The sequence below is a fragment of the Salvelinus sp. IW2-2015 genome, linkage group LG20 (genome assembly GCF_002910315.2).
Source record: "Salvelinus sp. IW2-2015 linkage group LG20, ASM291031v2, whole genome shotgun sequence".
NCBI classification, from domain to species: Eukaryota; Metazoa; Chordata; class Actinopteri; order Salmoniformes; family Salmonidae; genus Salvelinus; species Salvelinus sp. IW2-2015.
The window spans coordinates 70,258,471-70,272,163 of NC_036860.1; the positions used below are offsets into that span (position 1 = coordinate 70,258,471).

At 43.0% G+C, this 13,693-nt stretch overlaps 1 protein-coding gene across 2 annotated transcripts; it reads right to left on the bottom strand.

The window, feature by feature from the left end:
- Positions 1-6,157: 6,157 nt before the first annotated feature.
- On the bottom strand, positions 6,158-10,772 carry LOC111981792 (proline-rich protein 15-like protein A). 2 transcript variants are annotated; one of them, XM_024013234.2, is made up of 3 exons: positions 10,517-10,733; positions 9,729-9,853; positions 6,275-6,751 (listed from the first exon to the last, which is right to left on the bottom strand). In XM_024013234.2, exon 3 carries the CDS (start codon positions 6,696-6,698, stop codon positions 6,375-6,377), a length of 324 nt encoding a protein of 107 aa, XP_023869002.1. In that variant the 5' UTR covers positions 6,699-6,751; positions 9,729-9,853; positions 10,517-10,733; the 3' UTR covers positions 6,275-6,374. The 2 variants fall into 2 exon arrangements, with proteins under 2 accessions (XP_023869001.1, XP_023869002.1); XM_024013233.2 differs by lacking the exon at positions 9,729-9,853 and having other exon boundaries at positions 6,158-6,751; positions 10,517-10,772.
- Between the last annotated feature and the right edge of the window lie 2,921 nt (positions 10,773-13,693).

A 13,693-nucleotide genomic window follows, 5' to 3' on the forward strand; every position in this document is an offset into this window, starting at 1 on the left:
AAACCACATGTTTACAAAATGAAGTCAGACACAGTTATTTTTTTACTTTTATAAAAAGTTAGCATTTGTTTGGTGTTGTTTTTTGGGGAAAATAAACCACCTAACTTTTCCTCATAAACAAAAAGACACTCCAATCTGGTATTAAATCTAGTGATAGCTACACACAAGATGCACTGTTAATAGGATTTATTTATATATATCTCTATTTTTTTTAAGGGTTAAACACGAATTTTATTGTAAATAGCTATGACCCCCCTTATATATATTCATGTTATGACAGGAAAACAATTGCCATATTATTATCAATGACTTATCAACAGCTGTAACACGTTTTTTTAGTGTAGGAAAACCTCACTGGAACTCTAGTTTATAGAAAGAAACATTTGCCTATTCCCGTTAGGGAATAACTTCACTGTGAAGTAAACATATGCAATAACTAATTTCGCCCTTGCGCTCCTTGTAAACAACAAAAATGTTGGTAACGGGTCACGTCTACAAAACTCAGTGCATTCTGTTCTTATTATTGTTTTTGGAACCGGGAACCGGTTAATAGGATGCCTGTGCCTTGCTAAACCGGTATGACCAACACCTCAATCATAGGCCCATGTCACTGCCACCAAGCGCAGGGCCTAGAATGGGCCAATGAGAGTTGCCCTGGCAATGTGAAAGAATGTGAGGTATTCTCTCTCTCGGCTGTTGACAGGAGTATCGACATTTAGGATCAGGCTCTGCTGCTTTTGAGAAAATCTAAAGGATGTATATCTTAACTCAGGCACAAACATGTATGTAGTGCTGCTAAGTATGTGGTCGCATGTGTTGGCTACATTTGAGTCATTGAGCAGACACTCTTATCCAGAGCGAGTTGTAATAGTGATGCATGCGTTTTCATCCGTACTTGTCCCCCGGGAGAATCAAACCCACTACCCTGGCGCTGTAAGTGCCATGCCCTACCAACTGAGCCACACGAGACCACACACAGGCTTTACACACTCGTGGGGGGGGGGAAATGTATGTATAGACATCTAAATACACACCGATGTACAACTCAATGCCGTACACCGATTATGCGGAAACAAACACTCGGAGCACATTCGTAGAAATTCCCACGCGTGAGTACAGTAGCCAATCTAACAATGCAGGTGAGATAATTGTCCACCCGAGTTAAACATTTCACAATAGGTGATATTAGAAGTTGTATGCATGTGTTAAACGTATTTACTGTAATGTTTTGTTGTGAGAGAAATCTGATATTGCTGACGGTTGACGTCTGCCTTTAAGACCCCACTGGGCACACACTGGTTGAACAAACGTTGTTTCCACCGACGTGGAATTCCCGTAGCCAGACAATGACACCTGGTTTAAAGACGTGAGATCCTCTGGTGAATAACTAAATACAACTAAACAAGTCTAAGGCACGTCCGGTTCTTAAACATCAAGGGTGGAGCATGGGAATAAAAGACAAAGATAAGATGCAACAAAAACATTTTATTGCACATTTATCATACACAAGAAAGGCACAACGTGGAATAGACGTTGAATTGACGTCTGCGCCCAGTGGGACGGAGCTCCTGGAGCTGAAGAGGCCTGAGTCTGTGTACTGGAATGTATTGACTGTGTTGGCTAGCATGAGTAAGCTAGCTTGATTAAGTTAGCGTGATTAAGCTAGCTTGAGTAAACTAGCGTGAGCTGTTACTGTAAAAATGCTCAATAATAGGCTAGAATTATCCTGGAATGTGATATGATAGGCTTACATTTTTCATAGCAGTTGCATTTTGTTTTCTTGGAGCTTATGGTTGAGGTGTCCGTCATACCGATAAGGTAACAGGGGTCAACCCATCCACTCACCTGTGACCTGACCTTGCGTAAGGGGCCTTACAGATAACTACCTGATCTTGGCATGCATTTTTCTACATCCTGACCTAAAAACTCTTGAAAAACGCTTAAATGATACACACACACTGCACGTCACATAAACGTGACAACACATCCATTCGGTAACCTCCATACCATAACTTGTTAGTGGAAGGAGAAGGTGAGATGCTTCACAAGTGTTGGTATCGCCTTAAGGCCGATCACTGATGAATAGCTAGTTAGTTATAGTTACTGAAGAAACACAAAGCCTAATACACATGTCTGTAGAGTTCAGTTGTTAATTAACATGTGTCTTACATCTCTGTCAACTGACAGCATTTTTCTACACCTCAACTGAAGATAAATAACATGTAGTTGGGTCAGTCATTTGATGTAAATTTTCCACCGGAAGAGTTTGTAGTCCTGACTCAGTTAATGTGGTATCTCTACAGCTTGATGTTTAAAACAGCACATGTGAATGGTGCAAAACGGGACTATTTTCCACATACCATATTTGCAGGAAGTTTGTGAAGGACCTATGCTCCCCAAAGAGCAAAAGAGTTTAAGTCAAGTCTTTTTTTGGGGTGGAAGTTTCCTTTTGATAAGAGAGCGTACCTGTGCCACCCTCCCGATTGTATAGTGGAGAGTTGGGTTAGTTCAGCCATTTTTAACATTCAGCATCACTACATCAAGGACAATATAGTGTTCTTTCTAACAAAGATATCTACATATATTTCAGGATGTTGTGTATCCTTGGAAATAATCAGAATTCATTTAAACAGAACAGTTTTGAAAATATAGCTTGTCCAAAAAAAGTGGTCTCGTGGCATAACTTCCCCCGGTATGGAGTAAATTGAGCTTAGGGTAAGTTGAGCCGCTTTTTGGTAAGTTGGTGATGGTGTCCTGTGACACTGGGTGATGATGCTGGTAGGTCAAAGTTTAAATCAAGGAAAGCTTATTTCTCTCAAATGTTGAGCACAAATTTGTTTACATCCTTGTTATTGAGCATTTCTCATTTGCCAAGATAATGCATCCACCTGACAGGTGTGGCATATCAAGAAGCTGATGAAACAGCATGATCATTACACAGGTGCAACTTGTGCTGGGGACAATAAAAGGCCACTCTAAAATGTGCAGTTTTGTCACAAAACACAATGCCACAGATGTCTCAAGTTTTGAGGGAGCGTGCAATTGGCATGCTGACTGCATGAATGTCCACCAGAGCAGAGCTGTTGCCAGAGAACTGAATGTTCATTTCTCTACCATAAGAAACCCATTGTCGTGCCAATGTTGTTTTAGAGAATTTGGTGGTATGTACAACCGGCCTCACAACCACAGACCACGTGTCCAGGGGACGTTTGGGAGAGCGATTTGTTGATTTGTAAACAGTTTGCCCCATGGTGGCGGTGGGGTTATGATATGGGCAGGCATAAGCTACGGAAAACGAACACAACTGCATTTTACTGATGGCAATTTGAATAGACAGAGATACCGAGATGCAATCCTGAGGCCCATTGTCGTGCCATTCATCCGCCGCCATCACATAATGTTTCAACATGATAATGCACGACCCCATGTCACAAGGATCTGAACACAATTCCCGGAAACTGAAAATGTCCCAGTTCTTCCATGGCCTGCATACTCACCAGATATATCACCCATTGAGCATGTTTGGGATGCTCTGGATCAACGTGTACGACAGCGTGTTCCAGTTCCCACCAATATCCAGCAAATTCGTACAGCCCTTAAAGAAGTGTGGGACAACATTCCACAGGCCACAATCGACAGCTTGATCAACTCTATGCGAAGGAGATGTGTCGCGGTACATGAGGCAAATGGTGGTCACACCAGATACTGACTGGTTTTCTGATCCACGCCCCAACCTTTTTTTTAAGGTATCTGTGACCAACATGCATATCTGTATTCCCAGTCATGTGATATCCATAGATTAAGGCCTAAATAATGTATTTCAATTGACTGATTTCCTTATATGAACTGTAACTCAGTAAAGTCTTTGAAATTGTTGCATGTTGCGTTTATATTTCTGTTCAGTGTACTGTAGATCTCTCTGTTCAATGTAACTTACCCTTCCATTTCTTGACTATTGTTTGATGTGCCAATTCATAAGCAAGTTCTCTGCATTTGAGGCTACTAAGCCCATTAAACTGGTGCATGAGATTCTTGATATGTTTAGCAAGCTCAGACTCCATGTCATCAGATAAGACCTTGTGTGCCTCTGCTACTCTATCATAGCCTCTTTCATACAGGTACACGTTCGTTTTGCTTTTTGTCAATGTGCCTCTTCAGTGTCATTCAGTCTATTTTTTCATCCCTTGTTGCTCCTCGAATGAACTTCTGCCCTTATCTCTGTTTGTTTTTCTTTCTTTCTTTCTCTCTCTCTTTATCTCTCTGTCTCTCTCTTTCTCTCAATGTCAAAGGAGTTTTGCGTGTGGTTCTGATTTCTCTGCCTTGTCACTGCCCTCTGGTGGTAGTCGATTGCCATAGCAGACTTGTCAAATGTTGGATCATAGCCAAGTAAGTGCATTCAATTTATGACATGATATTTAAGATACAGGATATTCCATCCCTTATAATCCCTAATATAATTTACAAATACAATTTTGATCATAGTAGGACTATCTGCACACCCGATAAGCCCGGATATGCAGGTCCAAAGGACAGTATAAGCATCAAAATGGCATGTATTATTATTTTATAAATGATACATAGTATACGTTTTGTGTATTGTTTCATGTTCATGAAGGGGTCATGGGAATAAACAGACCCTAGCAGGGTTGGGGTGAATTCCATTTCAACTCCAGTCAATTCAGGAAGTACACTGGAAGTACAATTCAAATTCCAAATCTCTTCAATGCTTTTCAACGAGGAAAATGTCGAATTGGAATTGGAATTTGGTTTACTTTCTGAAATGACTGGAATTAAAATGGATTTGACCCCAACCCTGCTGCCTAGATCGAATGTGCCAACTTTGAGATACACATTGGGCTTGTTCCCACTAGAGGGCATCATCCTACAATAGAATGAGTCCACAGTAACACAAGAAAGAACCTTAAGCATTTCAATAAAATACGACATATATTTTATTTACAAAACAAGTCTGTATTTATTTTACAAAATTATTCAAAATGTACAGCACAATTTCAATGAAAGCGATTTTTGTCATTAAGTGTAGAGAAGGTGAACATGAAATGAAATGTACTTTTTCAGTCTTGGTAGAGGAGGGATCTCATGAGTAGTTTTAGCGAATATGGTGGATAAATGAAGATGGTTCACTCAGGCCGTTTACCATCGAAAATAAATAGGCAGTTCCAGTCTACTTAACTGGGTGTGTCTACCATAGCCACCAATGCAATAGCAGCTGGGTCTGGTCTACTTCCTTCATTGAACCAGAAAAAAAACAGCAAGTGGGGTGTCTCACTTCCTCTTTACATCTCTGGTTTTAGTTTGGCTTCAGTGTCTGCCAACATCTTCAAAAGACTGTTGTAAACACCAAAGCAACAGCGGAGAAATGCATAGACGTTATGTTGGAGCCTTGCAGTCTATCTATGAAGCAGTCCTTCACTTTTACATTAGAAAGTGCAACTAGAAGAAAAACTGAAACGTTTGTCTAGTTTGAGGTTAAATTCTGAAGGGGTTAAATTCTGAGGTTAAAGGGGTTCAATTTTGAGGTTAAATTCTGAAGAGAGGCCTACCAGTATTTTTTAAAAAGCCTCTTTTTTTTTAAAGAAAAAAAAGGACAATATATACTCAGGTTTTAAAACTCAGGTTCGTTTTAGAACAATTGAGGTTGAGATTTTTGAGGTGACATGTCTACGAATGACACGTGACATAGTATTTTGCTATGGAAACCAGTCAACCTCCAACAGCCAGTAACCATGCCCTCTAGGTCATAAAGCTGTTATGCAAACAACAACGTCTGTTTGATACGTTACCTATTTGCTTTTGAACAGACGAGAAACTTAGCAACACCAGTAAAGTACACATTCTGTACCGTACAATGACTGTACAGTGTAACACGCATGACCTGAAACTCCCCCTGTTCCTATGACCTGTTGAATATTTAAAATCGGAGATGACTAATAGCACCTTATTAAAAGTAGTCTGTTTATGTATTCATGGCCTAGGTAGGATGCAGACAGACAGGGGAGAATCAGGTGTCCCATTCTTCCACTGCTCCACTGATTATAGATGGAAGAGACAGAGAGGGTGTGATACTAAGATGCATACAAAGACTCTCAGTCAGTCCCAGATTTCTAGGGAATATAGAACAGAGATCTCTGACTGGATTGACACAAAATGCCATGGCCTAATGGGATGCACTGCCTTTCGTCTCTGTGTGTGTCACTGAGTGTGATAGAGGGACCGTGTGAAATGGTGAGACCAGTGTTTGAGGGAGAGGCAGAGAAAGTCTTCTGTGTTTGAGTGTGCACAAATTAGTTTGATAGAGAAAGACATGACGTTTTGGTGTGTTTGCATGTGTGTATGTGAACTCCTTTCCCAGCTCAGAGTTTCTCGTCGCTAGGCTCGTGACCAGGGAACAGATGGGGAGTTTCTGCTAACGTGGCCCTGATCTTCTTCTTCTCTTTAAAACGTCCTGAGTGGGACACTTTGACATGGCGTCCCTTGGTGGCCGTCTTATCCACTATCCTCTCCAGACGGGCGTTCAATTGGCTGTCCTCTGTGGCGCCCTCTACTGGCCCGGGGGCTCCACTGTGGGGTGTGGTATTGCTGCCGTACTCCGCTGGGATCTCGTACAGAACCTTGGGCTCCGACTTCTTCTTACGTAGGAAGGTGAGCTTCCACCAGCCAGGCGATGGGTCAGCCATGACCACACACACACGCAGAGAGGAGGGAGAGCGGGATGGAAGAATGGAGGGGCCTTGGGTTGATGTAGGGAGAGAAAGAGCGAGAGAAGTTTAGTAATGCTTTAGTTAATAACTGTAGCTTTACAGCTCCACAATGTTTACAATGAAGATGGATCAGACATGAGTCATGAACTCTCAGAGAGAAGAGTGATTTACGTAAATTCCCCTACAACTCCCTTCCCATTCACCATTCAAACTCCTGCCACACCTCTTACCCTAAGCCCTAACCACAGTAACCTGACTCTAAAAACCGCCCAGCTCAGATCGATCTGTGTCAGATATATCCGTGTCAGGGGGAACGGACTGACCCCTCCTGAATATTTCAGGGGAACTCAATAGGCACCATATGGTGGAGGGATGACAGGGCACCGCTGGTGATTGGGTTACTCCTAGTGTGTGTTGGCCAAGCTAAACGTGTCGGCTGCTAATAGCGCCTCATATTTCAGCCAAACCCTTTCTAGGATGAGATAACACTCACGGGTTGCCCAATCTCTCGTGCTGAGGTGCTGCTCTTTGAATCGCAAGCGCCGCGCTACCATTGTCACTACTTCCGCCGCTACTACTGCCATTGTCAATCCCTCTACCATTGTTGCCACCACTATCACAATAAATATGACTACTACTACTACAACAACGACTACTGCTAACGCAAACCTGAGTGTAGGTTTAGTTCCATTCGGATGCAGTCATTTCTGGTAATTAATTGACTTATTCTTTCAGCTAAAATTCCTCTGGCCTGGGTTCAAAACGAACCACTCATTAGAGTAATTCATTCAACCGGGAGTTTCTGTTTAGTGTTTCACTTCAACGGCAGTTTCCCTGTACTTCTAGAGAGAGAGAAGTACCCTAGTGAAAAGCTTTTTAAATTCCAGGGAAACCGTTCTGCAAACAAATATCAAAGGGACTTCCAGAAATCATGTGTTCTGTAGTGTGTCGGTGCAGTTTAAGTGCTCCTGCTCTGACTGTAACAGTCGTGGGAGAGTTTGGCTGTTCATTGTGTAATACAGGCAGAGCAGGTTGTATTGTCTGTCCTGTGGGTTTCTACACAAGTACATCTTCCCACATAAGCAAACATGTACTGATTTACCAGCACACATACTATAGCAATACAAACAGACATTTAGAATATAAAGACCAGATTAACTATGTGATGTGCAGACAAAGGCGAACACAGGCATGCAGGCGGAGGGAACACACATGTAGCAAACACATGTCGCAAACGTAAAAATAGACACGTGAACACACGCACACTACTCTGCCCTCGCTGCATACAGATAAAGCCTCGGCTTTGTGCCACTCTCCCCCCAGAAGAAGAGAATAGGCCATTACCCACCGGTCGCCTAGCAACGCGGTGGAAATTTCCATAGAATATGCTAATGTACTTTTGGTGATCTGTTTGGGTGCTGGTGACTTTTGGCCTGATAGCTGAGGGTTGGGTTTTGGTCTATAGATGAGCAAACAGAAGCCAAGACTGCTTTTTTTTTCTCTCTCATGACAAAACAGCGGCCAACATGTTAATGTTTGAGTTCCTTTGACTGGTTTCCTGCCAGGGTGAAACGTTCAGAGGCAAAGTTAGTCTGGGCATCTTTTTATCTGCATCAGCATAATAGTCTGTCTAAGATATGTCTGGTCCAATATCTGTCTTTATGTGCGATCATTTCTTGGTGACAGTTTATTTTTTACTTGTCAATTGTTATTCAACCTAACATATTTGTAATGCTAAATTGTTTATCTTAGTTTACTAATACATGTGTCAGTCACCTGCCTTTGTAGTACTGCCCGATTTGTGGTTGGTTATCGAGCAGTCAAAGTGCAACCCATTTTATGACCCTTCTTAAGCGGGTTTCCTTATTAGTTCTATTGCCCATTGGAATGCCAGTCAGTCGGTGACATTCAACACAGCTCATTCTCAGGTCATCAACCCTGTCTGTCTCTCCGTCACTCCGTCCACCTCTTGTCCTTTAGCCATCAGTAACCTAGATTTCCCATTTCACACCCTCCTTCAGAGCAGAACATCGGTCAAGTTGCTGGACCACGTCCTAGACTAGTCGTTGGCACAGCCAGTTGTCCAGGTCAGCAGACCAAAGGTAACTTCCAGTAAAGTTCCAAGTGCTGAGTTAGTTTACATGATGTCACGAGGAATTCAATAAGGAAACATGAAATCTCAATTTTAGAGAGTCATTCATTTTATGGCTGTGTTGCGTGACTATTTGGAATGGCCAAAGGCAATCCCTTCAAGGTAATAAGGATATAATGTCCATGTTGCTCATCCAGAAAATCAATCAAACCAACAAAATCACCCCGTTATTATTCTTTCTGAAAGAAAGTATATCACCGGTACGTCACAGGTAGTAAACCTGCGCTTAGAGCCCAGATGTCTCGTGAGACCATATCACCGTACACTCTGTAGCAACCCTTCCAGTCATGTGGAGAGTCTACACTACGGTAAACATCCACCTGTGTGTGCAGACTGGGGTTAACGCCACTGACAGGGAAGTCCCCTTTGGTGATAACTGTCTGCGATTAAAGCCGATGGCTCCGTTCCCATGCTAACGTCAGACTCTTATCTGAGAATTCGCACATCGAATATTTTTACGAAATGTGGAGCACGGTCAAATGTGAGGGGAAAGTCCCTTCAAATTACGACCTCACTTCTCATGCATCTGTCAAACTATTGCATTAAGCAGGCTTTGACGCAACAGTGGCCAACATGCTGGCTATTAGGGCTGTGGTCATTCCCTCGAAGGATGTACTATATGTGTTTTGGTATACGTCACAATTGGTGCCGTGACTAAGATCATACAGCTGACAATTATAAGCGAAGAGTAGGATGTCAAGGCGAGTCACACAAATGATGGCGTCACGTTGGTATTTGACAGCCGACGTAGCTAGCGAGAGCCTGGTATTGAATGCACACAAATGTAGACACATATGCATATGGTCACCAAGGCACAGTGCAATCAGTTAGTGTGCTAACAGCTTAGTGTTTACCCAGTGTGTGTGTGTGTGGTCAAAAGGCTCAGTGTTCAAAGGTCCTTATTACTAACTGGTACGAGGGGCCCAAGGAAGCTCGTTCTGTCTGAAGTCCACTTTCTGTCAGTTGAAGAGGTAATCATCTGAATTAGGTATGATACGGGAAGAGGGTAGTAAGCACGACATTTCACGTTGTGGAGAAAGATACAACTAGCTCTTACATTTTGATCGTCAATATTTCGTCATTACAATCTTGCTATACATCTGGCATAATGTTGTACATTGTCAAGGCACAGTTTAGGGTGTGTGTGTGTGTGTGTGTGTGTGTGTGTGTGTGTGTGTGTGTGTGTGTGTGTGTGTGTGTGTGTGTGTGTGTGTGTGTGTGTGTGTGTGTGTGTGTGTGTGTGTGTGTGTGTGTTGTGTGTGTGTGTGTGTGTGTCCACAAGAATAGTAAAACAAACAAAATTTGACCAACTGGGGACATTTTTTTGGTCCCACAAGCTTAAAATGCGGGGTTAGAGTTAGGGTTAGCGATTAGGAGCTAGGTTTAGTTTAGGGTTAGGGTTAGGTTAGGAGCTAGGGCTAGGGTTACGGTTACGGTTAGGGTTAGGGTTAGGGTTACGGTGATGGTACGGTTAGCGTTAGGTTAAGGGACAGGGAGAACAGGATTTTTGAATGGGACTGAATTGTGTGTCCCCACAAGGTTAGTTGTACAAGACGTGTGTGTGTGTGTGTGTGTGTGTGTGTGTGTGTGTGTGTGTGTGTGTGTGTGTGTGTGTGTGTGTGTTTGTGCGCAATAACCTCACCTGTATATATGTAGAGATCTGGAGACGACCTTCCTCCCAAAGCTTAATAGTTTATGGGAGAAACCCTGCTAGGAAAGACCAATTTATCGACTCAAATATCAGATCATTGCCACTCCAAAATCCTCTTCCACTCTTATCCTTTTACTGCTATCCTTCCCTTCGTCTTCTTCGTCCTCCCTTGTACAGTCTATTCTCTCTGTCTCTCTCTCTGTCTCTCGCTCTCTGGTAGTCAGGTGTAGAGCTACAGGTGCAACCTTCGTCCCTCCTCCTGTCACACAGATACACACTCAGCTGACTCCGCCCACTGGGACTTGGGTAAACACAACTAGGGCGACAGCGAGGTGAGGGAAGAGCGTAGATGGACGCTCGATAGATCCGCTCGACGTATTACATGTTCTGCCAAATCACTCTGGCAACACTTTCGCCGTGTCTGCAATGCAAATGCACTAGTCGGACGGGAGGCTTGCAACTATGTAAAGCCTTGCAGAGGTCAGAGTGAACATGACTTTATGGTTATAGATCTGCCCGCCAGTAGATGTCATGTTGTATTCATGTTGATTTTCATCATGCCCGGCGGTACGGTTTTGAATCGCTCCCTTGGAAGTAGCACGTTGGTTAGTACGTAACCAAACGGCTTAGCCCTGGGATGCATGCAGGAAGTCCATCTCCGTGGCTTCGGTTTTTATTGACCTTCATTGTTGGGCGTCAGCGTGTCGTTTAGACGCACTTGGATACATAAACCACATGTGTGCCAATATTACACTCCTGAATATACAACAGCACAGATTCAGACACACACAAACACCTACAATGACGGGGCAAAAAAAAAAATATTCTGTATATTTATTCAAAGGGTAAGACAGCAGAAGTCTCGTACAACCCTCTTCAACCCACTGGCAATATCCAGGTTCAGGGAAAGCGAAACCGACGCAGACACAAACGTCAACTACCCGATAAAGCAATCTCCAAGACAGCTTGTGATAAGCCTTGAAACTGGCCGATCACATGTTTCAGTTGAAAACAACCTTCAGACCCAAAATGGCTGCCATAAAACCAAAGAGGCCTACATAACCCAGCTCATCTCTCGCTGTAGATTGGTCCTGTCCCCACAAGTCTAGATAGCGTGGTTCCTTGTGTCCAGCTCCAAGTAGTCAACCATCTGTTTGCTAAGGCCCATAAACCTATGATCATGTGATAAGTGTCTCTAGAAGGGCGATGTGGACAATTGACACAATCAAGGCGTGCCTTTTGGGTGAAAGTGACTTTCCCTGGAGCAACATGGGACAGTCGGCACGTACAGTTTTTCTGACTACCTACATTACGTAGGCTACAACTTGAACTGACGCAGATATGAACCCATTGTCCAATATCATAATATCATGTTATGACTATCTGAACTCCATAATAATGATAATAATACATGTATTTCATATAGCGCTATGAGAAATTTAAAAGATCAGATTGAAGAGGGAGGAAATTGCCTGAGCAGCGCCCCTCTCCTATCAATCTCTGCCACGGGCACATCATGCAAAACTTCCAACAATGCCATCCTTAGATCTCAAGCACATCTCAGCTTCATATCAGTTTGCATGTTCTGGGCAGAAGCGGTCATGTGAGATTGGATCTGGTGATGAGCTCTGAGTTGGGATAAGAGCCACTGCTTTATAGTGAGACCTATGGGCAAGCTTGACAGCACAGTACAGTGAAAAAGCATTATAGTTCAGGGTGGCTTATAAACCTTATTTAAAAGGCTAAGGCCATTTTTATCAGCACAGCACGTGCATCCTTCCCTCGCTCCCTCCCTCGCTCCCTCCCTCCCTCCCTCCCTCCCTCCCTTTGTCTGATCTGATCTCTCTCTCTCTCTCTCTCTCTCTGTCTCTCTCTCTCCCTCTCCCTCTCCCCCCCTTTCTGGGACAGGCTGGGTGTGTGTGTGTGTCTCAGCATGAGTGTTTTATTGGCAGATGCCTGGCAGATGCCTGAACAACAAACACAATTGAGAAGGGACACACCATCCAACACCCAACAACACTATCTTTTACCAGCACTGCACAAGAGTTCACATGGTTCTACACAGTATATAGCCACGCTATTGTTATTTTATTGTGTTACTTTTTATTTTATTTTTTACTGGGGCTTGTTGTACCACGACTGAAATGACTGATGTCAGGAGAAGAGCCAGGTTGAACATTTTTTACTTTAGTTTTTTTTAGTCAATATTTTCTTAACTCTATTGAACTGCATTGTTGGTTAAGGGCTTTGCAAGTAAGCATTTCACGGTAAGGTCTACACCAACATTTGATTTGATTTGAACTTCAAGGTGACAGGGACCTTGGACAGACAGCAGCACGTGGCCCTACAAATGTAGCCTTGTTTCTGACGGTTGATTACAGAAAGCACCGAGCATTTCTGCTCTGGTCTGTACCTGGGTGGGGAAAATGGGAGTGAACTTTACCTCTTACGACTGGGTCCTAGTTACTGATATTGATTTGGTTTACTTGGTGGATGACAACAAAAAAGTAGACACCAAATCATTCACTTGAGAGAAGATCGGATTAAATATCATTCGTGATCAACAGCAATGTTACCTTACATCGATGGCAATTTGACATGACTGTTTGCTGATACTTGATGATCAACTCTATGCGAAAAATTTGTTAAACGAACGAACGAAACGCTCATTCAAAGCAGGTACCCCGTACAGAACTGTAGCGACGTAGATAAGCAAATACGTCCCCGGCATCAATCACAACTGGCTCGGAGATAAAGGAAAGCCGTGCCACGAGCCAAATAGAAGATTCTTTCCTGTCAAACTGATTCTATGTACAGTATAATCTCCCTGCCAATCTACTAGAGAAACTGGCACTGTCACATCCTACTGTAAAGGCATGTCAATACAATATGCACTGTGTTTTACCCAGATGTCATTCTTGTCGTTTCGTGTGTGTGCTTTACCCAGATGTCATTCTTGTCGTTTCGTGTGTGTGAGTGTCTGTAGTGTTTGGATGTTGGTATGTTGTTGGTTATGCATGTGTTGTGTTGTTAGGTGTTGTCTGCCAGTAATCAGCCAGTGGGTATAAATTGTTTATTGAGTTGAAGTGGTTTTTGCAACAGCACCTCCTTGTGGACAGAGACTAGAAATGCACATACACCCAATGACAGGAGAGACATGCAAGGATT

What these genes read in the sequence shown, in the direction of transcription:
- LOC111981792 (XM_024013233.2), bottom strand. Translation starts at nt 6,698, where the DNA reads ATGGCTGACCCATCGCCTGGCTGGTGGAAGCTCACCTTCCTACGTAAG.